General features: G+C 41.6%; 1 protein-coding gene across 1 annotated transcript; it reads right to left on the bottom strand.

Annotated features, from left to right (window-relative positions):
• Positions 1-2,204: 2,204 nt before the first annotated feature.
• On the bottom strand, positions 2,205-25,074 carry LOC134870895 (inhibitor of nuclear factor kappa-B kinase subunit alpha-like). The gene is made up of 22 exons (XM_063893399.1): positions 24,985-25,074; positions 24,388-24,506; positions 24,080-24,174; positions 23,746-23,863; positions 15,625-15,694; positions 15,439-15,527; positions 15,277-15,366; positions 14,674-14,798; positions 12,287-12,394; positions 11,891-12,026; positions 11,559-11,753; positions 11,158-11,260; positions 10,870-10,993; positions 9,938-10,089; positions 9,775-9,836; positions 9,572-9,681; positions 8,720-8,769; positions 8,480-8,585; positions 7,698-7,845; positions 6,856-6,992; positions 4,805-4,904; positions 2,205-3,951 (listed from the first exon to the last, which is right to left on the bottom strand). The coding sequence occupies exons 2-22, from the start codon at positions 24,490-24,492 to the stop codon at positions 3,886-3,888; spliced, it is 2,289 nt and encodes a 762-aa protein (XP_063749469.1). The 5' UTR covers positions 24,493-24,506; positions 24,985-25,074; the 3' UTR covers positions 2,205-3,885.
• Between the last annotated feature and the right edge of the window lie 363 nt (positions 25,075-25,437).

Here is a 25,437-nt window from a genome sequence, read left to right on the forward strand (position 1 = left end):
AGTGACCAAACATGAGTTTCGAGCTGTTAACCCTCATGACAATTCACTTCCACATTTTGTAAAACAGACGAGGCTGAACGGAACCAGAAACCCTTAAAGACTGGCCATGGGAAAGAAGGAAGGAAGGAGGATAATCTCTTTGACTCACTGTTAATCACTCACTTTGAAGGCCAGCACAAAGCCTAAACTGTTCAGTCAAATAATCTTGATTGTTTCCAGCTTTTTAACCCTTCTGTTATATTCGTTTTTCTGTAACAGCCAAAATATTCCTGGGTCAATGTGACCCAGTGCAAGTTTAATTATTAAAAAATGGTCAGAAACCCTAACATCCAGATTGTTTTGCTTGTTCATTGTTTGTACCTCTTATTACTATCAATTCAATCAATATTTAGTGCAATTGTGTTATTCACCTATCACAGATCATGGTTCCATTAGGATAATTCACTCATTTTTCACAAAAAATGCACATTCAAACACATTTTTCTGTACATTGGAAAAAACTATATATAAAATACATTAGTTTTGCATAACATAAAATGTTTTTAATTACATTTTCAAACTCTTTTTTTCCCATCAAGTGATGTTGATGGATAGAGATGAGACACCTCTTCTATTCAGGGTCAAATTGCGGTGTTTGGGTCTGTGGGATTTTTTCTCAAGCAAAAAATCATACAATTAATTATTTTTTCAAACTCTGACTCAATGGCCTTGGCTCATTTACTATGAAGAATATATATCATTACACATTTTCAATGACCATACATTGTACACCCCCCCTACACCTTTACATTACATACAGGATGTTCGGGTCCAGTGGACCTGAGGCTAATACAAGGGTGGAAATTGTAGTGTTGTCCTGTGTACTTCACTCTGTCCTCCTCCTGTGTGTGTGTATGTGTGTGTGTGTGTGTGTGTGTGTGTGTGTGTGTGTGTGTGTGTGTGTGTGTGTGTGTGTGTGTGTATGTTGTGTGTGTGTGTGTGTGTGTGTGTGCGTGCTGTTCCCGCACAAGGTTGCACCATTGTTGCAAAATTCAAGCATCAACACCTGTCTGTTCTCACATTCCCGCACATTTTACACTCCGTCTTGCGGGAAGCAATGTTTATTTTTTCATATTCTATCCCAGTCTAAAATAGGACAACAGGACACAATAAATATAGCTTTGCCAGTGTGGTTCCTTATCACAACTGACCCAGATGGCCAAAAGATTCAATGCCTAGAGGGACTTGCGAGTCCCACTGTGTGAGGAGTTTTCCCATGCATCAGATTCAAACTTCTGACACCTTTTAGCCTCCACTTTCACTGCCAGGTGGCATATATTTACAAAAATGTGCCAGGTGCTGTGTGTGTGTGTGTGTGTGTGTGTGTGTGTGTAAAATAATATGTATCACATTTGCAATTCTGACCACTTTTTGCCTCCACTTTCACTGCTGGGTCAGCTTGGCCCAAATACAATCTCTGTGATATAAACATTAGTGCAATAACATTTTACATGTGTATTGCACTAATTAAGGCAAGCAGAAGAAGTTTCATACTCAAAAATTATTTTCAGTATTTTTCCTAGATTTTCAAACTTTCAACGGGTCAATTTGACCCTAAATGTAACAGGAGGGTTAATGTTACTAGATTATGATTGTGATGTTTAAATGCATTTAGCTGATGTTGCAGCTGTTAGCATAAGGGTATTTTAAATTCTGTATATATTTTTGGCTATACTTATGTTTATAAAAATATTTGACTCATGGATTAAAGTTAATGGAGGGAATTAATAAGCTGTTGCTACCTCCTGCTCTTTGGACAGTCTTATGTTGAATCTATTTTTGTTAAATAAATAAATAAATACTGTATAATATAAATCTATATATATAAAACAAATACTGTGTTCTCCAAATACGGTAACCTTTTAAAAATTATTTGTATCTGTTGGAATAAATATGGAAATGTTATTATATAGAAATAATTTAAACACACAAAAAAAAGAATACATGAGTGAGTATAGTAGACTAATGTTTTGAAGGTATGTTCGCCATCTAAGCTCAGCATGCTAACATTCACTAACTGGCACTTGCCAGAGTACAGCTAACGGGAGCACCATTTTTCAGGTATTGGGTTCAAAGATATCTTAAGTGTTCACCAAAGCTATTAGAATCATTCCGACGGTTATAAATGCGTGTACAAGAGAGAAGAGAGTGAAGCAGGAAGCAGATTCATGCCAAAGTCATTTTATTTTATTACCAGGCTAACGGTTGATCTTTATACAATGACATTTCTAAAAATGAAACATTTAAAGATGGAAACAAATAATTAAATTGAAAAAAATAAATGTGTTACTTAAATACCAGGAAAATATATTTATCCACATCATAAATACAAGTCAGAGGGGTTACTTGTGTGTGGCCCGAGGTTACCACCTGACGGCAGTACATTCAACTATTTACTATCCGGGCTTCCAGCCACTCACTCTGATCTCACTGTGGGTCAAAGGTCGACTAATCTCCATTGTTTCATGGACTCCACACGGTGTCACACCTTGTTGTATAACACTGCGCTCCAGTCATAGATCAAACAGTCCAGTGTTAAAGCACAACTTTATTCGTAGATTAATGGACCCTTTTGTAAACTGATTGATTATTTCAGGGATTTTTCAAGCGATAAATGCCGAATGTAACTTCCCTAATGCATTTTCTGACATTTTCTACAGTAAAACAATAATATGAATTATCTGAAAGTAGTCTACTTAACTTTTCCTAATAATGTCTTCTTATGACTGAAGTCAACAATTAAGGATATTTAGTTCTTTGTAAGACATGAAGCAACAAATCCTCACATTGGTGAATGTATTTATTTATTATTAAATTACTTTTTTGATTTGTTTTTCTTTCAATCACAAATTAATTCAGTGTGTTTCTGTCCCATTTTTTATTTCTGCAAACCTAATTGGAAACACTGAAAATTAGAAAAACATAAAACCATATATCCTTATTCAGGACACTGAGCTTGGCGGTGTTTGGCCCTTTCTGAATGCAGTAATAAGAATTTTCTTTTCACAGATTTATTGAGTTTGCTTAAACTATTAACTACTTTCCAGTGGAAACAAATCACTTTGAACTGTGCCATGAACGCAGCGTTATAATCCAGTGAAATAAAATGTGAACCTAAATGAGACATGACACATTCATCCGGCAGACATTTGAAGAGGCAGCTGTACAGTATGAACAGTGTATAAACATGATGGCCAGCCACGTCTGTCATATATAGCATGACTAAAGACTTCTGCCTATAACACAGAACATTTAAAATAATACTCAAAATAACATTTACAGAGTGTAAAACCCAGACTGAGTCAAATATATCATAGTGATTATGACATTAACAACAGTTTGTAAATCGTTTTTGGCAGCCTGGAAACGTTTCCTCTCTTTGCAGGAGGATGCATGGGAGTATCAAAGTGCTGTTTGCGTGATTGTAATGTTCTCCTTGACCCCCACCCCCCCCCCTCCTACTGCAACCACGTCCTGTGTCTTCCTTGTATGTCACACAATTAAACTCGCTCTCATGTTTTCTGTCCAGCGCTCTCATGTGATAGATCCTCCTCAAAATGCTCTAATCCGGTGCTACAGGTTGCTTTTTTTTGCAATGACAGTAAAAATGTATATCATCAGATTTTGTATGCATTATGATGTATATTGTGCAGCAAAAGAAAAAAAGTAGAGCACACAGCTTCATTGTTCTTTCATATAAAAACAAGAATCCACCAAAGAGACGACGGGAGTGGACGGACCGAGCATGTGCGGGTTAGTAGTAGTTTTTTGACTGCTGGTGTTCGAGCTTACAGTCTGTAGTGTGACACGGAGCACAGGCGGGGATGGGAGGACGCGACAAAACGCTTACGCATTTCTCTTTTTTAATTTTGTCGTTAAAGTTTCGTATTGGGTCCAGCTCCAGTCTTGGTCCTTGAAAGAGGAAAACCACCAGGTGTTAAGAGTCAATAAAATAAATGCGCACACACACACACACACACACACACACACACACACACACACACACACACACACACACACACACACACACACACACACACACACACACACACACACACACACACACACACACACACACACACACACACACACACACACACACACACACACACACACACACACACACACACACTTCTCTGTGTCACCAACATGTATAAAAAGTGTTCTGATCACATCTTAGTGTATTTTCACTTACTAACACCAATCAAACAAGTTGTCATATTTTGTCAAAGCTATACCCTAAAATGATCCAAAGCCAACTTGTTTCTTAAATAGTTTGCAATGAAGCAACTACACATATCACCTCACTAATCACACATGGATGCAGAAACAGATCTTATTGGTACAGGAATTCAGTGTTTCTGCCATCAGTTAATTCAGTCATGAAACCCAAAAGTTTACTAATACACTTTAACATTTGGGAAATGATGAACTGGTATCGTGTTGAAGAACCAGAGGAGGATGCATCTGTAAGGACACTGTGAGTGTTAACATGTTCTGCTCTTTAGAAAGAGAACTGTGCGTACAAGTATGTAACATTATTTCCAATATTAAGAGATTATTATAAAGTTTATTTGACTGAAATAGAGCTGACACACATTTCTGAGCACTTGCTTCGTGAGGAATTAATTTGCTATTTAAAAATCACAATTATTACATTCTTTCAGAGAACTTCACTTGACTGTCTTTCTTTGCGGATGTGTCAGAGGGTCAGCAGGCAATAAGTGGACTTGAAAAGATGGAGGGGTTTAAACAGAGAACTCACCACTATGCTTTTGGCCTGATCATCGGTGGCCTCCTGCATCAGGCTGGTCAGCTGACTGAGGTACTTCTGGTTCTCCTGCAGCAGACGAGGCGCTGCGTCGCTATCAGAAGCACAGAGACAGTTCAGAGGCCTGTTCACAAATTGAGCACACAAAACCCCCCCATCACATGTGCCAAGTGTGCAGGACACTACTGGCTACGGGAAGCAAAAAATGCACCCCGCTACAAACCTTTCATAGCTACTTATTTTACATGATGAGAAAAAGAAAGAGCTTTTTGAACATTAAAGCATGTAAACAGTAGAGGAAGAAAATACATATGAACCTAAACATTTGCATGATAAGGCCCCTTTAAATACATTATCATTTTAAAACGTGTCAGTCTGTTTGTCTATACTATCATTTTGTGATGTTGTTGGTTTGTACACACAATCTATTGCATGTCTAAATACTCGTACGTACTTCCCGTGTCCAGCGTCTACAGACATCTACGTTCCCAGGGATATACATGCAGTTCCAGTCATACGACAATTACGGGGCTGATTATATAGAAAAATAATCTGCAGGGTGTTGTTATTGATTGTTTGACTCGTTGCTATAGACCACAATGCAGCTAATCTACTTAAAACAGCAATACTTCTCAGAATTGAGGAAATCAAATAAATGATCTGTTTTGCTTAGACAAAGAACAACATTGTGAGGTTGTAAACAAGACGATAGCATGCTGCTACTTTCAGGCTACACACTCTACAACACCGACCAAAGAAACACTACAGTCCTCGGCTGTGTTTCATGCGGTTGTGTAACTGATTTTGTTATGACTGTTATTCAATATATTCTGTTGGAAGTGTAGGATTCAAGTTCATTGAGTTAATATGAAGGAAGATATTTGTTTTTACATACAGATAACATACAACATGTTAAATGATCCTACTGAAAGGACTGTTTCTGATTTTATATAATAGATGTAAGCTACAGAATACAATTTAAATATAAGGTTCGGATCTTTGCTCGGAGGAACCTTTAGTAACATGACCTCGTTGAATCTGAATTGAATACCTCTGGTCTATGAACAGAGGATGTGTTAACTGTTCAGAGTGTAAATGTATGCAGGCTTTTAGGTAGGTGGGCGTCTGGGCGTCCTACTTTTAGGCAAGACGCCCTAATTTTTTCCTCCGCTGTTTTCCCCGGTAACTTCGCTGAATGTGGTCAAAATTCGCCAATTCAAGTCGAAATCTCGCAAAATCGCACTAAGCTCACATCTCACGGCGAGTCGCGAGACCTGCATTGCATTGGTCGATTTTCAGTGACGCGGCATGGACGGGCGCTGTATTGGTGGAATATCTGATATGTCTTTAACCTTTTTCGTGGGAAGAAAGTGCAGGTAAGCTTGAAACTTTTAACAATCTCTACAAAGATGACAGAAAGCCTGATAACTATAGAAGTATTTCGGAGTTTTCTGGCTTCTTTGGTGGCAATAACTGTCGATGAACCGGGGGAAAATCAACAACAAAAACGTCATGACGATGCGACCGGCGAGAACTGTATTGGGGAGGGGGGCGCATGACGGAGATCAAAATTTGTATGGTTCCTTTGAATAATACTTTTAAAAGATTGATAAATGGATGTTGTTTGTGGAGGGGATGCCCCTGGGCCCCTCTACAATACTCGCGCCTGCCCCGCTCGCGCGTTGCTAGGCCATTGAAAATAAATTGGACACCCTGTAAAAAAATCCTAGCTAAAAGCCTGAATGTATGTATTGGGATATTGAGCTTATAGTTCAAATTGACTTGACAGTATGACCTGAACCCCATTCAGCTGTATCTTGATGGTTAATAAGACACCGTGGCGATCACCAATGATAGCAATGACATCTCTGCTTGTATATGGACGGTACTGCTCACAGTGACGAACCCACAGACTCTGCTTTATAGTGACTTTCACCTTTACATAACAACTTCTCAACATCAATTTGTTTTCTATGTTGAAATATGAAAAAGGTGAAGGCATGACAGAGCAACCATAAGCTGTTCAGAATAGATGGGCGGGTTACCTGTCATTCGGCCCGGGTAGGGAGGTGAGGGGATGGGGGGAGCTGACGGGCTGTGCAGACTGGGACCACTGAGAGACCTGCAGCAGGTTGGACGACTCTGGACTGGCTGCTATTGAGCTCCGAGAAGAGTTCTGAGCCTAGAGACAGAGAGAGAGAGAGAGAGATCTTACTGATTCATGCAGGAATAATAAACATTTCCCAGACAAGAAGGAATGCAGGCAGCCCCCCCCATGTTTATGTTGAGTACATTTAGAGAAGCAGAGTCTGAGGAGGAAGTATGAGCAGGAAGTACCACAGCTGACGTACAGCTTATAAGCTGCTGGATGGATAAATTACTTTGTTTTAAAATACATTTCCAAGCAAAAACTTAAAAGTTCTAGTTCTTTAATTGTGATGATCCCCTGTTGTGATAATACAAAAACAATGTTTCCCTGTCTTATACCGCAAGTAGAACAAAAGAAGCAGTTCATAGTGCTTTTGTTTATATTATGATTCATTGATGAGGTAAAAAAATCATTAGTTTAGAAGTAATAAGTAGTAAGAATCATCACCTTGAATAGAATCATCTTAAAGAAATTGGGGTAGACTTTAAAAATAAATACACTTTATGATGTGTATAAGGACCAAAGACTAATAAATTAATTAAGAAAGTAATCCACATTATAAATTATTATAAAGATAACCACGACTTTCAGCCCTGGGACAGTAGAACACGGTCTTGAACCTGCTCGGATTATTAAAGCCCTCAGTGATATCATAACAACATCCTTTTACATCTGTACGACAAAAAGCTTAACTTAACTTTAAGAACTAATAAAAATAAAGAGTGCAGAGCCACTTACGCAGGCGATCTTCAGTAGATGCCAGAACTCTCTCTGTCTCTTGATCTGCATCTGCATCACTGTGTTGTCGGCGTCCTTGATGCTCTCCAGGGTTTTCTCAATTCGTGGAAACAAGTCGATGATCTTCTGTTTGCTGATCAGGATCTTACTGTCAGGAGGAGTTGGCAAAGGGCAGATGTTAGCATACAGCATTACTGCTGTGTAGGGCTGTTGCCCAAAAGGCAACATTTATTTAACAGAACATAGCCGTAATCATTCCAAAATGCACAATGTGTTGTTATCTCAAGCAGCATTATACTTGAACCCATGCGTGTTGTCATTGAGCCTTTAAAAATATTTTCACTGCAGTCCAAAAAATGGTTTCTCTCCCGCTTGAAGCACACAAAGGCCCTCAGAGAAGTTAGAAAGTTGATTTCATAAAACAAAGGAAACATTTAAGCTGATTAATTCCTTTATATAACTGAATTTGTGAAATATTGCTACAAAATGTGATGACATCATAAAATATTACATAAATTATTCCAAGTTGCTGCTCCTCATTTTTTATCCATGGATGTGTTCTTACTCAGCTACTTTAGCCTGGCATAACTAATGTGTGCTTTTCTTTTATAAACTAATATGTCAGCCTATTTTTGTATCTGTTATGCCACAGGTACATTTCTGACATGGAAAACCTTTGATACAACCCTAGAGAACACATTAATAATGGAAACTAAGAAGAACAGAGTTGAAGAGTTAACGGACAGATGTGAATAAACACTTTTAGAGTGTTGGACTCCTACCTGAGGTGTGTGTACAGATCTTTGAGGACCTTGTCTTGGTTCTGCACCGTCTGGATGATGGCCTTCACCATCTCAGAGCTGTCGCTGCTCACATCTGTCTCCGGTACTGAGAGGGAACCATCAGTTAAATACTGAACACACAAGTTAAAACGATTCACTACTATTTTGAGTAAAAGCAAGCTATTAAACTGGTGTCATAACATTTAAAAAGACAATACATTTCATAAGGTTGTTTCTTACTTTTGCATTTCATCTTCATTTGCTTGTAGAGCTCAATCGCCTTATCTTCTCTGCAATAAAATGAGTTGGTCACATTAACATATTTTTGTGTACTGTTTAAACTTGTCAAGAAGGCCTGGGGGGGGGGGGGTGTATTAACAGTAATAGTGATTTGGTTTTCACCCCCACACCCATTACGCCAATGTAGAAGTTGTTTGAACAATTTCATGCTAATTTGAACTTTAGATTCTAATTTTTTATTCTATTTTTTTTCTAAAAAATTAGTAAAACTCAAAATGTTGATAGGTGTTTAGGATAAACTCTACCTACAACGTTTCCTGTTTTAATTCATAGTTCAGCGTCAGATTTCAATGGTTAATATGACCAATGTTACACTGGAAGGGTGTACGGTTAAGAAAAATATAGAGAATTTGTAATATTTATACCAGAGAATCTGTGCATATATTATTGTCTGCGCTTTGTGAAACAAGTCATAGTGGATTCCTTCAGTGGTTAATAAGACTATTCTGTACATATTCATAATTTGTTTGTATCACTGATCGCTGCAGCGTTTGCAGTGTTATTGAAAAGGAGATGAGTGGCCCTTTTTAAACGTTTCCTCCTGTATTCACTATCTATCATTTACCACCAATGATCAAAACTTTTTTTAAGAGAACACAAGCAGCTGACCAATCACAGACCCTTGGGTCCCCACATGCATCTCAGTAGGCCTGACAGGAGGAGTCATTTAAAGATCCCTGCTTTGATTCCTGGTGGGGACCTTTGTTGCACCCCAAACTCCCTCCTAACACTTTTCAACTTTTGCTGTAAAAACCAATCATCTCTTGTGTAAACGACCAGAGTCCAACTCACAGCTGCTCCATCTTGTCTCCTTGGCGCCGAGCGTACGGGCTCCTCTGAAGCTCCACTATCTCAGAGTGCAGAGCCATGATCTCATCGTCCAGATGGCTCACCTCCGCCACCTACAGGACAGACCAAGAATTTCATCACCAGAGGAATTTGTACAGACAGACATTACAGGACATACTCCTTTACATTTTGAAAACAAGCTTTACCTGTGCAAAAGCAGCAGCTCGTTCCTCGTTCTCCTGCCAGGCCTTCAGCATTTTTTCAGAAGCTGTAAAAAACATACACAGCTCATTAAAACAAACCACATCTTGCTCAGTTTAAAATGTAAATGTTCTGCATCAGAGGGACCGGTATCCACTGAACACTCACATATGCCATAGTGCATCTGATCGCTGTATTTCTCCAGGTCGTACTGGATGCTGCTCTTGAAGAAGTCCAGCTTGGCCTTCAGCTGCTGGGAGAAGCCGAACATGCTGTTCTTACACCGGGTCAGGTTGGTGTTGTAGCGAAGGAGACTCAGCCTGGAGGGGGAGGCAGGAGACAATTTAGAGTAGGAAAGGTTTGTAAGGAAGATAAAAAAGCACCATTACAGCAGAGGCCTAGGTTGAATCCCCTGGTGCAAAGCCTCTGGTGTGCCAGGCAGAATGAGCAGAATCTGCAGGTGTGTGAGGTAACAAGGCCTGGGACCAGACCAGACTCTCATCCTGATACACAGTTATTACTTTAACCCGCTTCTCTTCCATCTCCCCGTATGCACACATTACTAATTAAAGTTTTGCACATCCCTGTTCTATATTTTGCACAGTCCTGCACACACTCTTTCACATATCTGTTGTAAATAATGTTATGCAGTGTTTATCGTATAATTGCAACAATGATTCAACCAATCAAGGAGTAGATAGAGAAAATAAATCTTTTCAATCAACTTTGGGATATTTCAATCATAGTCAAACCTATTTTCATGTTGTTTCCAGTTTGTATTATTAAACTGAGTATTTTTGGGTTTTGAACCCTCAAAACGGCATTTGAAGACATCGCCTTGGACTTTGAGAAAATGTGATGACATTTTCTAAGATTTTATAGACAAAACAATCAATCTCAAAATAACCTGGCAGATGAAAAACAATGAAAAAAAGTGTTAGTGGTAGCACTAGTTTATTTTCACGAACCAAATCACCATGACGGAGTACTGGGATGTGCAAAGGTCCATCCCAAAAACAAATTATTAATAACAATAACAACAAGAGGATATTTGTCACGTTGTTGTGGTAAAACAACATCAGATGTGTCATGTGACTCACATGGCAGCCCTCTGTCCTTGGAAAAGCCTGCTGTAGTCATCCTTCAGCCCACAGATGTAGCTCACTGCTTCCCCCCAAACCTTCTTCAATACCACCAGAGGCAGCTGGGTCTTTGCCTCTTGCACTGCAGAGTTTAAAACAAAATGAGACCAAATGTAATCCATCATAGAATCATTTTTACACCTGATAAGCGAACTGATGATGTGTTGAATATAAGCAAATGTCTGCATGCTTTGAATACCAGTTAGCTTCATTGTCTCAGCATGAGCACACCTTCAATAGACTCACCTATAGTGTTGACTTTATCCGGCAGTTGTCTGGCGCTAAGGGGCCCGGAGTACTTGGTGATGCTCTTGTCGAACAGGTAGACGATGTAGCTATCCCAGCCTCTCTACACAAGAGAAAAGAAAAGACACACTTATACAGCCTGTAGATGCATTTCCTCATGGATTGAGTGTTGCAGGAAACAACAAAGTCTGTGGCTAGACTTCATCCGGGTCCTTAAAATCCTCGAGGACACCACCTAATGAAGGCTTAAACTCCAACAGCTAACCTGACCCGTTCTTTCATTATAAGAAATGAATGGTTTGGATGTGAATTATATACTGACTGAAGTGGGGGGGGAGCGGAAGATTACAGCAGTTAATTGTGACTCAACTGTTATCTAAACTGCATGAAAGTCAACTTACCACTCCATCCAGGACACACTGTGCAGCAGGCTTCCTGGGATCCAGGGACACTCCGGTCTCCTGCAGCAGTTCCTGGCTCACCACTTCGATCTTTGTCTCGGCCTCAATGCGCATCTGCAGACTGTGGAGACTTTCCTCTGGAGTCAGCTGGAAAGAGTGGACCTGAGCCGTGGTCATGTTCAGGATGTGGACAACCTTGAGACAAAAGAAACATTCACTGAACTGTTTGGTAAACTGAAGGTGTATCAAGCACTCCAAAATCGATGCACGAGAGCACAGATGTTTGTTCAAACCAAGGCTGAATCCTCAGATAAACTCAGTCGGTAACTCACCTTCATACTCAGGATCTGCTCCAGCACATCAAAGCAGGATGGAAGCCTGTTGTCAGGGTTGAGTTTGCCTCCTCTATGGACAGGATCCCACTTTAACATGAGCTGCAGCAGGGATTCCATCGGCTCCAGCAGTGTGCTAAAATACAGCAAATCAAACATGTGTTCAAAGAGAGAAATGTATACTCTCCAAAAACTTCACTCAGTTTGCAACAATCCATATTCATTTTGTTGGCATCTCTCACTGCACTAATACAAATAAATAAAATCAGAGGGAGCAGCAAACACAATGCACTGCAATAACTTCATTACGTCATTGTACAAAAGATTATGAGCTTTAAATGATTTGATCAGCCCCAGTCTTTGAAGAGCTCTCTTTGGCAGTCACAGGGTCCTCACCTGCTCAGATTGTTGGGGTAGGGGAGGTGTGTGGAGAAGCGGACTTCCCCGTTAGGTTCCTCTACAGCCATGATGTCCTTTGGGCCTTTATTCCTCACTTTGCTGGCCCTGTGGATGGAAAGACAAGAGATGTTGATGATGGATGGCTTAACATCTTAAAACAAATGCTTTTTATTTTTATACCACGCACAAAAGCATGGAAGTATGAATTTTATCCTTCAACACAGCGCTACATTTTTTGTACAGGAATGATGATCATTGTAACCCCCCTAGGTGTTGGGCTGGCTGCCAGTTATTTCATCACAAGGTGAAAGGTGAGATTTAAAGGTTTTGTTTTATTTGTAGATTGCCACATTTTCTAATTTCTGGGATTTGGCTCTACCTGCTGGCCTTTCCTGCTTATTATTTTGCGTGCCTCAGTGTTCTTAATTGTGTTGCTTTTGTATCTTATTAACCCTTCTCTTGCGTTTGGTCATACCCCCCTTCCCATACTATTTTCGGTCAAAATTGACCGGTGTGTTTCGCATAGTGACATCTCTGGAACCCCTTATCCAATTTCGATGGCTGACATCTCATTTGAACAGTCAAAGCAAGTAAAATCAAGAGGTGGCAGACAGAATGAGATCGTGGGTGAATTTCATGTTATAATTTTGCAGTAAGTTCAAAGATAGTGTTTACTGTACAGTAGTATATATTATAAAAATGCTTGCCATGTAGGCTGTGTTTACTGAAAATGGAAATGCTTACTGTGGAAATGCTTACTGTGGAATTATTGATTTGATACAAGCAAGCCAGTGTTTTATTGTGTTGTTTCAACTACAGTTTATGGTCCGGACCCACCGGTGGGCCCATCAAGTTCAGCATTCACTGCATTCAATGTGTGTGTGTGTGTGTGTGTGTGTGTGGTGTGTGTGTGTGTGTGTGTGTGTGTGTGTGTGTGTGTGTGTGTGTGTGTGTGTGTGTGTGTGTGTGTGTGTTTGTGTGTGTGTGTTCACACACATAGTTCGCAATGCACAAATGTGGAGGAATGTTCTTTGCAGATGTAAGCATTGCACTTCTGGCAGGCCTGGCTAGTTTTTCTGTCTCTGGGGGCTCAGAGCTTGCACCTCTTCCTTTGGTCAGGCTCATAGTCTGGATTGCTGTTGTTTTCCATTTCTGAGACATCTTCCTCTATCTCTGGTTCAATCTCCTCTTCATCTGGTTCGAAACATTTGTCCAGAGCCTCTCTGACAGAAAATCGCCTAATTGGTCGCCTACTCATTGTGTCAATGAGTCAAATGTGAGCAAGGCACAAATATAACTGCATGAGAGACAGTAAGGGGTGGGGGCATTTAGCGTGAGAACGTGAGAGGTTCCCATAACTTAGAGTAAACTGTTTTTGTCTGGAAGGTGTGGGGGGACAAGCACAAGAAATGTACACGTGTATATGTGTATATGTGTGTGAGTGTGTGAGTTTGTGAGTGAGTGAGTGAGTGAGTGGAGATGTTTTCCATCTGCAGGATGAACATAATATACTCATACCCATGCATTTACTATGGTGGTCAATTCTGACCGAAAACATCATAGGTGTCTCACTGTTGAATAAATCACTCAAAATTCACTGCAAGTGGTGATCATCAATGTTATATGTTCAGAGGCCTAGTGTGGAGGAATACATAAGGTCTTGAGGCAATTGGATGAAAAACACAATATTTATGATAAAACACAAAGTCACTCGTAACGCAAGAGAAGGGTTAACCTAAACCATGTTACTTGACCTTCTAGCAGAAATATTAAAGGTGTAGGACATGACATTCTCTTAATGCTCATCAATTCAGTATATTGGATCCACTCACAAATTGAAAATAGTCCAACTATTAAATGAATTGACTGCAACACAAAAAACATACTCATGGAGTATTATTATTTCCTACCGTCTGACTCATCATGCTCTGGGGTTTGCTACTGCAGTTGCTATAATTTAGGTTTGGGGGACAGAAGGAAGGACATATTATGTTGCCACTAAAACTAGTTAGCTGCGTATTATGACTGAGGCCTGCTTTGACTTTTTAAGGTTATTTTTTTATGTCTATGTGTTCGGATTTGATAGAGTTGTTACTCAGATCAGTTTGACATAGATTATGAAATGGGGCACTGAGGGAAAGAGGTAATTAATGTTTCCCCGTGAGCTGAGAGTCACACCTTCTGCTGCTGCAAACACTCACTGTGTGTGTTGGTGAGCAGCCAAATCATCGGAGCCACTACAGTAAGAAGTGTCCCGTTGTTTTTAGAACACCAGTGTGACCCGTCTCTTTCACCTCAGCATCTTTGCCTCAGGTCTTGGTAAAACAAATCCCTCCCGCTGGAAATGTACAAGTCTTAATGTTTTGCTTCTCAGGTCAACTCACCACTGCACAGGTTGCAGGTTGTGCAGGAATGGGCGGAAGCCACAACTGCATTCAAATACCATGGTGCCAAAGCTCCAGAAGTCCACAGTTACAGTGTACGGCTTATTCTCAAAAAGTTCAGGTGCCTGTAGAGAAAGGGATGCAATTCCACATGATACATTTGATCCACAACTCTGTTATCTTGCATTTGTACATAGCTTTGATGTTCAAAATGTCTTTATTTTTCTCATACTGCCTTTGCGCGACACCAGTCTTCTCTGATTGGTTAGCTGGCCGGCTCTGTTGTGACTGGTCAACCACTTCGACATGTGTCTGAGATGTCCCACCCTTTTGCCCATCACCTACAATGTGTTTGAGTGCTAGCCAATACAAGAGCTTGTGCTACTTAGTGATGCCAGTATGTGTTGGAAGTAAACAAAATTGTCCAATTGGGCTGTTTCAGGCTGAAGACAATTTACATGCAAAGAAAACGATACACACACAAGCATAACAAGGCCCCTTTAAGGCAGGAAGAAGATTGAATTACTAACATATAATTAGGATGATTCATGGAGGTAGAATCATCTGATTATGAAATAATAATAATGGGCTTGGTTTGCCTACCAGGTACTGAAGTGTGCCAACGAAGGAGGTACACAGACTGCCCTGGTCCAGGTCTTTAGCGTAGCCCAAGTCAATGATTTTGTGAACCAGCTGCAGAAGAAGAATATGTTAATAAAAGAAAGTTGATTTACTATGTGAAGTCAAACCAAACTGTCAGTTTACCTTTCCGTTGATATCTTGTAGCACTATGTTTTCAGGTTTAAGGTCTCTGTGTATGATCTTGTTTTCGTGCAGATATTGGATACCAGATCCTGGATCAGAAAGAAAGTGGTTTAAAACAAATGATGATGTTATAATAAAGGACATGTCTGATTGAAGAAGCTCACAAAGACAAAATATTGGTCTTACCAACATCATTGAGTAATGAAAGCACTTCACTCTCTTTCAACCCACAGCAGTTTTCAGGTTTGCTCAGCAACTGTAACCCACACAAATGTAGTTCTGTTACATCTGCATTTAATCTACGTTACATAAATAGAGAAACAGTCTTGGACACCTGATGGAACTTTAACCATTGCACGGTGACAAGTTTTACACTACTCTAGGCCGGGTACATTTCAAATAGGTGTATGTCCGCACTGCAATGCTCTTAATCAGAGAGAAAATGAATATCTCTTCTTCTCCCTCCTCTTTTAATCCACAAAATGTAAAATGTGCATCATGGGCAATATTGAAATATATACAAGACAGACATAGCCCAGGAGTCTATTGAGTCTCAGCTGGTTGTACATCTGATCGATCAGACTCATAATTAAATATGCTAAATTCACTACATAGCATTCACTTTGATTACAGCATAAAATGCTAGCTCCGACAACGTAAATTGAGAAGATCAACGATTGATTTGCATATTGTCAAATCACTGCACCTTTTCTCGCTGTTTCCTTGTACACAGAGTGTGCTGTGTAAGACGTCCTCTTACTCCAGCCAGCAGGTGGTGCTGATGCTTTTTGTTTTATTTCTTCTGTGTTTGGTAGCAGCCAATGGGGAGGCCTCACAGTGTAAATATAGGAAGTGTTACCACATGTTAGTAGTGGTCGACAAGGAGAGAGATAATTATCATGAAGTTTGAATCTGCATCCATCCTTCTTCGCTATGTTGTGGATAGCATTGTCTGAGTATTGTGGTTCCTTACATATTCACAAGTGGATATCTATGTTTATTTAGATGTTTCTATGTTAAGTGGATCCTTATTCATGTGGATATTTTGTGGTTTTTGTGACGTAATGAACCGTGGTATGTATATTTTTGTATCACAGCTAAGGGTCTAATTTCTATGTATATTGTGTTTTCTTTCAGTTTTACTCTGTTGACTTGTGGAGGTAAAACATCTTATTAAAGAGGATAAACGCTTGCCACTTGTCGAGGAGTTATCTGTCTGCATACAACAGTGAGGGCAGAACAGTAAAAAGACACATTTGTCTACATCATCAAAATATCAGGAGGATACACACGTCAGTCTTCCATAAGAAACTAAACATGTCTCAGCCACGAGATGATGAATCCACGTCACTCCACACTCATGCATCAAAATTATCTAAGGGCTCCAGTAAGTCATCTGCCAGCATGGCTGCTGTCAATGCACGGGCTAGGGCGGAGGCAGCACGAGCCAGAGCGGCCTATGCTCAGAAGGAAATTCAAATGAGAGTAAAACAAGCAGAACTCAGAGTGGAAGAAACACGTCTGGAGGCTACATTGGCAGCACTTCATGAGGAACGAGATGCAGAAGCAGCTCTCGCTGAAGCCAATGTATATGAAGCTGCAGCAAGCGAAATAGAAGAAGACCACATAAGCTTTCGCCTCCCACAGACATTTCACCCATTAGAACGCACAAGTGAGTATGTGAAAGACCAACTTCTCCAAAATGAGAAATTAACCCCACATGCATCCATGAAGCCTAACGAGGCTCCAGCGGGTTCAACATTTAACCAACTCAAGCAGGAAGTTGAAACGCCTGATCCATTTTACCAACTCAAGCAGGAAGTTGAAGCGCCTGATCCGAGATCTCCATACATGTTGCTGCCTTGCAAGAACAATGCAAATGACCGAGCATCCCAGCCACCTAGGAGCTTCGCAGTACATGAACAACCACAATGGTCAAGTTCTCGGATTCCCCCACAAGAAACCTCAAGTATTTATGACCTTCCCAGATTTCTAGCTAGACGTGAGTTGCTCAATGGAGGCCTTATAAGCTTTAGCGACAAGCCAGGTGACTACTGGGCGTGGAAATCCTCGTTTCAAAATGCCATCCAAGGTCTACATCTAACAGCCAGTGAAGAGAATCCTCGTTTCAAAATGCCATCCAAGGTCTACATCTAACAGCCAGTGAAGAGAATCCTCGTTTCAAAATGCCATCCAAGGTCTACATCTAACAGCCAGTGAAGAGCTTGACTTGTTGACTAAGTGGTTAGGCGACGAATCCTCACAACATGCAAAACGCCTCAGAGCAGTGCATATTAACCACCCTTCTTTCGGTCTGAACAAAGTGTGGGAGAGACTTCAAGAGTGTTATGGATCCCCTGAGGCCTTAGAAAAGGCTTTTTTTGATAAGATAGAGCAGTTCCCCAGAATTACCAACAAGGAGCATCTGCTACGTGACCTTGGTGACCTTCTGTTAGAGATTGACTCTGCTAAGAGCGAAGGCCATATACCAGGATTGCCGTACCTCGACACCGCACGAGGAATTCATCCCATAGTGGATAAACTTCCATTCGGCCTGCAAGAGAAATGGATGACGAACGGAACCAGATACAAACATGAACATTCTGTGTCATTCCCTCCTTTCTCGGTCTTCGCCACCTTCATTAAAGATGAAGCCAAAATGAGAAATGACCCCAGTTTTATGTCTTTGGTTCCACCCACCTTCGCTGCCTTCAAAGCAGACAAGCATCTGGGAAAACACGACAAATCAAAAATGCCTATCACAGTCCACAGAACAGAAGTGGTTAGCTCCGAACACAAGCCAAGTGCTGAAAAAGCAGCTACAGACCCCAGCAAAGAGTGTCCCATCCACAAAAAACCTCATCCACTCAAAAAATGCAGGTTATTCCGGGAGAAGTCTCTGGAAGAACGTAAGGCTTATCTGAGACAAAATCAGATATGTTTCCGATGTTGTGCTTCTTCCAGCCATCAAGCAAAGAACTGTAAGGTGGAAATCCACTGTTCAGAGTGTGAAAGTAACTCACACATCAGTGCTCTCCACGCTGGTCCTGCACCATGGGCAACACACAGGTTTGCAGGACCTGTCTTTGACCACGGCAGGGAGCAAGGCTCAGCTTCACCCATTGCTACGTCACACATGCACACAGGTGTGTGGAAATAGGGTCGGTGGACACTCGTGTGCCAAGATTTGCCTTGTCGATGTCTACCCAAAAGATCGCCATGACCAGCGACTCAGAGCTTATGCTATCTTGGATGATCAGAGCAACAAGTCTCTGGCTAGATCTTCCTTTTTCGACATCTTTTTTTTGACAAAAACTCTTCTCCTTACACTCTCAAGACGTGTGCAGGTGTTTCAAAAGTGACTGGGAGAAGAGCAAGTAATTTCATAGTGGAATCAGCTGATGGCCAATCCAGTCTTGCTTTACCCACGCTTATTGAATGTGACATGCTCCCTGACAATCAAAATGAAATACCAACTCCTGAAGCCGCTCACTATCATCCACATCTCAAGGACGTCGCTCCAGAGATTCCAGCACTCGATCCCAAGGCTGATATTCTGTTGCTACTTGGAAGAGATGTTATTCAGACTCACAAGGTGCTCGAACAGCGCAACGGACCCCCAAATGCTCCGTTCGCACAGAAGTTAGCGCTGGGGTGGGTTATTGTTGGTGACGTTTGTCTTGGCGGAGCTCACACTCCTGGGCATGTGAACGTTCTAAAGACAAACATCTTGGACAATGGAAGACCAAGCTACTTCCTTCCATGTCAAAACAACATGCTGGTGAAGGAAAGTTTTGATTGCCAAGATGCCATGGGAGATACAGTCTTTCAATCCACTAGCGCTGACGAGAAACATGCCTACTCCATAGAAGAAAGAACCTTCCTGCAGATAATGGAGAAGGAAGTCTATCAAGATGACTCAAACACCGGGTGGCCCCGTTGCCCTTCCGCTCTCCAAGACCACGTCTCCCCAAAAACAAACAGCTAGCAAGTCAACGTCTCTCCTCAGTACGTCGCACGCTGAATAAGCGACCTGAAACAATATATTTGACAACGGTCATGCAGAACCAGCACCCCCACTAAAAGAGCATGAGGAACATTGGTATCTTCCCTTCTTTGGGGTTTATCACCCTCATAAGCCAGAACAAATCAGGGTGGTCTTCGACTCGAGTGCTCAACACCACGGAGTGTCTTTAAATGATGTCCTTCTCACAGGCCCCAATCTCAACAACAGCCTGCTGGGTGTCCTTATGCGGTTCCGCGAAGAGCGAGTGGCAGTAACTACTGACATCAAGCAGATGTTCCATTGCTTCTTGGTACGAGAAGATCACAGGAACTTCTTACGCTTCCTTTGGCACAAGAACAACGACTTGGAGCAACCGATAGTGGAGTACCGCATGACGGTGCATGTGTTCGGGAACAGTCCATCACCTGCCGTGGCGATCTACGCGCTCAGAAGAGCATCCGAAGACCAAGAAAGAATCGACTTTCAATCAAAACACCTAGTTGAGCGCCATTTCTATGTTGATGATGGTCTCATTTCATTTCCATCAGAAGACGAGGCTGTTGCGGCTCTCAAGGCGGCCCAAGAAACGCTAGCTGCATCCAACTTAAAGCTGCACAAGATAGCTTCTAACAGCATCGACGTGATGAAAGCGTTTCCAAAAGAGGATCTTGCAAAAGGCTTAAAGGACCTTGATCTTGGAGCAGACTTCCCACCGATGTTACGAAGTCTAGGAATAAGCTGGGATGTTACCACTGACAAGTTTACCTTCCAGGTTTCCAGGACAGAGAAACCTTACACTCGCAGAGGGGTGTTATCAACCATAAACAGCCTTTATGACCCGCTTGGTTTTGCAGCTCCAGTCAGCATTAAAGGTAGAGCCCTACTAAGAGAGCTTACAACGGAGGCCTGCCAGTGGGACGAACCCCTTCCTGAAAGGAAGCTTAAAGACTGGTGTGAGTGGAAAGACTCAATCAAGGATCTGGAACGCGTCCGCATTCCAAGGACATACACTACCATTCCACTGAGCAGTTCAACAGACGGGGAGCTTTGTATTTTCTGCGACGCCTCTACACAAGCCATAGCAGCTGTAGCCTACATTAAAGTTACGGATGCAGAAGGCAAAAGTGAACTTGGATTTCTATTCGGCAAGGCTAAACTTGCGCCGCAACCAGAGGTGACTATCCCCAGACTAGAACTTTGCGGAGCTGTTATGGCAGTGGAAATTGCAGACATGCTTTCAGAGGAGATGGATGTCCAGTTTCATTCTCTGCGGTTCTTCACCGATAGTAAAGTTGTCCTCGGTTACATTCGCAATGAATCCAGAAGGTTTTATGTCTATGTAAGCAACCGTGTGCAGAGAATCAGAAAATCATCCCTACCAGAACAATGGAGCTTTGTTCCCACAGACGCAAACCCGGCTGACATTGGTTCAAGGTCAATACCTGCTAACGCCTTGATGTCCAGCATGTGGCTAAAGGGTCCAGACTTCCTGTTGAAGCCAAAACAGAACGATGACGATACCGAACCCTCCTTCGACCTGGTGAACCCAGAGTTTGATCCTGACATCCGTCCTCCTGTGACCTCCTGTGCCACTCAGATTGTGAGGTCTCCCTTGGATCCGAGATGTTTCGAATCATTCTCAACCTGGAGATCGCTTGTGAGAACCATAGCAAGGCTGATCCACATAGCCAGGTCCTTCAAGCGAGAAAGCAGTAAGACCAAATGTCAAGGCTGGCACATATGCAAAGGTCTCTGCCCAGAAGACCTCGCCAGGGCCAAGGAAGTCATCATACGCAGTCTTCAACGCAAGGCCTTCCCCGAAGTGTTTGCATGCATAGAAACAGGAAAAGAAATTCCCAAACAGAGTCAGCTCACAAGGTTGTCTTCTTACCTGGACAACGCAGGTTGCCTCAGAGTTGGCGGTCGTTTGTCTAAAGCTGATATTGGAGCGACTCATCATTTCTCACAGTCACCATCTGACTACCCTACTTATCAGACACTATCACCAACAAGTCCAGCATCAAGGGCGCCATTTCACAGAGGGTGCAGTGAGGTCAGCTGGCCTATGGGTTATTGGTGGAAAGCGGAGTATCAGCTCCATAATTCACAGCTGTGTGACCTGTCGCAAGCTTCGATGGAAAACCGAAACACAGAAGATGGCTGACCTCCCCACAGACCGCGTAAGCCCCAGTCCACCATTCTCCTATGTTGGAGTGGATGTTTTCGGGCCTTGGACAGTAACTGCTCGTCGAACTCGTGGAGGCTGTGCCAACAGTAAACGGTGGGCAGTCATTTTTAGCTGTATGAGTGTCAGAGCCATACACATTGAAGTGATCGAGTCAATGGAGTCATCCAGTTTCATAAATGCATTGCGGCGATTCATCTCTGTCCGCGGCCCAGTAAAACAGTTGAGGTCTGAATGTGGGACCAACTTTCTAGGCGCATGTAAAGAGCTTGGCATCAACTCAAGACACTGCAACAACCAGGTGGTACAGGACTTCTTGAGCGACAACGGATGCACATGGGTGTTTAACCCACCTCACGCTTCACATATGGGAGGTAGCTGGGAGCGCATGATTGGGGTGACAAGACGTATACTCGACTCAATGCTTTTGGGCATTTCATCCCGGCAACTGACCCATGAAGTGTTATCCACTTTCTTGGCAGAGGTGACAGCTATCGTGAACACAAGACCTCTCATCCCAGTGTCCACCGACCCAAGCTTCCCTGTCATCTTAACACCAGCTACCCTCCTAACCCAGAAGGTCGGCGTTTCATCAATACCTCTTGGTGACTTCAAATACGGTGACCTCTACAAACGCCAGTGGAAGCAGGTACAACATCTCGCAAACGCCTTTTGGCATCGTTGGAAGAACCAATACCTCTCTACCCTACAAGGCCGCAGGAAATGGAGAGGCCTAATCTGCAAGAAGGGGACCTTGTGTTGCTGAAGGACAGTCAAGCCCATCGGAATCAATGGCCAATGGGCATGGTGGTCAAAACCTTCCCCAGCCACGACGGGAAGGTCAGGAAAGTAGAAGTCAAGGTTTCATCTGGAGGAAAATGCAAGGTTTTCTTGAGGCCCGTAACTGACACTGTCCTCCTCCTTCCTAACACTCATGATGGGGACAATCAAAATAAAATGTAATTGTGACATCTCATAGATGTCAAGCGGGGAGTGTGCTGTGTAAGACGCCCTCTTACTCCAGGTGGTGCTGTTGCTTTTTGTTTTATTTCTTCTGTGTTTGGTAGCAGCCAATGGGGAGGCCTCACAGTGTAAATATAGGAAGTGTTACCACATGTTAGTAGTGGTCGACAAGGACAGAGATAATTATCATGAAGTTTGAATCTGCATCCATCCTTCTTCGCTATGTTGTGGATAGCATTGTCTGTGAGTATTGTGGTTCCTTACATATTCACAAGTGGATATCTATGTTTATTTAGATGTTTCTATGTTAAGTGGATTGTTATTCATGTGGATATTTTGTGGTTTTTGTGACGTAATGAACCGTGGTATGTATATTTTTGTATCACAGCTAAGGGTCTAATTTCTATGTATATTGTGTTTTCTTTCAGTTTTACTCTGTTGACTTGTGGAGGTAAAACATCTTATTAAAGAGGATAACGCTTGTCGAGGAGTTATCTGTCTGCATACAACAGTGAGGGCAGAACACAGAGTGAAGCAGGAACAACAAGCATGCTTTAACAAACTTTTAAAAACCTTGTCTCAAAATGAAACCTTTAAAACTAAATGATGAAAACAGGAGGGAGTGATAAGAATGCGGAGCAGCATGACAGACAGTGAGACAACTTCCTCAACTGCCGTGTGATTTACACTTCGGTCTGCAACAAAGCAGGAAAGACGCTCTGTGGTTGCTTCTAAACTATGATTAGGATTTATTATTAATAGGACTGTGTTGAAATCTGATACTTTACTAGATGATGAACAAAAGCATTGAAACTGCTGAACATGTTGGCTGATATAGGAGTTTAGTGTAGGGCAACTACTCTCCGGTGATATGATAATAATTGGGCAAGGGTGTGAATTATGTTGTTTTAATCATATTTTCAGGTAAGGGATGTTGAAAAAATAAATCAGTAAAGCTGTTTCATGGCTAAAATAACATATCAGGTGGTTGGATTGAGGTGTATCCACTTTTGAGGGTGAACCGTTCTGTTTTGGGGTGTTCAAAACACGCTCTCTTAATTGAAAACAGGAAAGATATCAAAAGGCAATTTTCAATTTATCTTGCTTTATGTGGATGTGTACTTTATTAGCTGCATTCCCAGGTGAACCTTACCTTCCTCAGGTCTCCCCTGGAGCAGTACTCCATGGCCAACAGTGGAAGATCATTTAAGGCTATGTGCCTCATTTCCTCTGGGACATCTCGGGCTGTCACGACATTGATGTGATTCAGCCTGAGTGAGACAGAATGACAGGTCAATGCTGCATTACTTTTTATTGGTCATACAGATGGTGCACTGTCATCCCCTAAATGTCTGCAGTTTTCCAGAAACAATTAAAACTTTGAATATGTATTGGCATTAATATTCCAGGAGAGCACTGTATAATGTTGTTGAATCAGTGTGCAATTTAAATAAGTAGTATATAAGAAGTGTATAAAAAAGACAAACTTTTTCATGATCTGGATTTCTCTGCTCCATCTGTCCTTGTTCCTTGGTGTGAGCTCCAGACGGCACATTTTTACAGCTAGTTTTTCATTTGTTTCCTAAAAAACAGACACCAAAAAATGCATTATTATATCAGAGCATAAAAGCTTACCCCAGAAATAGCAGTTTGTGTGTAGCTATTACCCTCATAGATGCCACAAAAACAGAAGACTTCAACAATCCCAATAGGAAGTAAATTAGTAATGATGCAGTTATCATAGTGGTTGTCTTGCAGGGGTAGTGTTAACTGGGTTATATAGCTCCAAACTCACATGATGTTGGTACAGGTAAACATGGGCAAAACCGCCCATTCCCAGCCTCTCTTTCAGCTCCCAGTCTCCGCAGTTCTGGTTCTGCCTGAAGGGAGGTTTCTCCATTTTTGTCACCCAGGCTGTGTATAAATAATATATACATAGATCATTAACATTCTAATATATTTATTTTTAAGGCATATATGTTCACAATCTAATGGCGACGTTTGAATTCCTACATAGCTAGCTTAGCTAAATACAACTAGGGAACGTGGCTACATCCTGGATCAGTAATGTCAGATTACATCGTATTTGGCTCAATACCGAAGTCATATTGACGTATTGTGAAGATTTGGTACAGGTTGCCACTTGAACTAAAAGGTAGCTGCTGAACAAAAACACTCACTAAAAGCAATGTATTTATTTGTTTTCTTCAATGGCTAACAGATAGCTAGCAGCAACGTAAAGAGTTTAGCCAACCAATAACAGCCCAGTACATTGCAGGAAATAGACGGGCCCGGCTTTTTTAGCATTATGGCTGACAAATAAATGCTTTGACGCCAGTTATGTGACATTTAAATGAACGTTTCCGTTTCCAAAGCGAGTTTTGAGACTTACTTCGTTTTTCTATGAAAGTGTCATGAGCTGTGTTTCGGTAAAACTGCGTACTGTCCGGTTGTTTTCTGTTCAATGCAGCAGCACAGTGAGAATGTGTACTTTCCTGGGTGACGTCACCAGAGTGCCCGGCTGTTGAAAATGAAACAGTGGTGCGTTCATTGACACAAACACCTGCTGTGTTCAAAGACACTACAAACGACCATTTGTGAGCCTCCAAAAATGTCTCTTTACGTTGTTCGATTGGTATTGAAATCTTACTTACTTACTTTGGATGAATATTAAACAGTACAACTTCATAACTACTTCGTTTATTAAATTAAATGTTATGTTTTTGTTTTTCCTTTTTTCCACACTGCATTTATGAGCATATCTTGATGTTTAATTTATAGACATTTAAATACATTAAGTATGTCCCCCTCATATCCCTCTATACTTCCCTTTCAGATAGAAATA

The sequence above is a fragment of the Eleginops maclovinus genome, chromosome 10, assembly GCF_036324505.1.
Source record: "Eleginops maclovinus isolate JMC-PN-2008 ecotype Puerto Natales chromosome 10, JC_Emac_rtc_rv5, whole genome shotgun sequence".
In the NCBI taxonomy this organism is placed as follows: Eukaryota; Metazoa; Chordata; class Actinopteri; order Perciformes; family Eleginopidae; genus Eleginops; species Eleginops maclovinus.

Bases quoted from the DNA above. Each gene is read 5' to 3' on its own strand.
- LOC134870895 (XM_063893399.1), bottom strand. From the start codon at position 24,492: ATGGAGAAACCTCCCTTCAGGCAGAACCAGAACTGCGGAGACTGGGAG. The intron at 10,994-11,157 runs GTGAGTCTATTG...TAAACTCTGCAG, and splicing joins GGATAAAGTCAACACTATAG to TGCAAGAGGCAAAGACCCAG. The intron at 8,586-8,719 runs GTAAGAAACAAC...GTTCCCTCTCAG, and splicing joins AATGAAGATGAAATGCAAAA to TACCGGAGACAGATGTGAGC.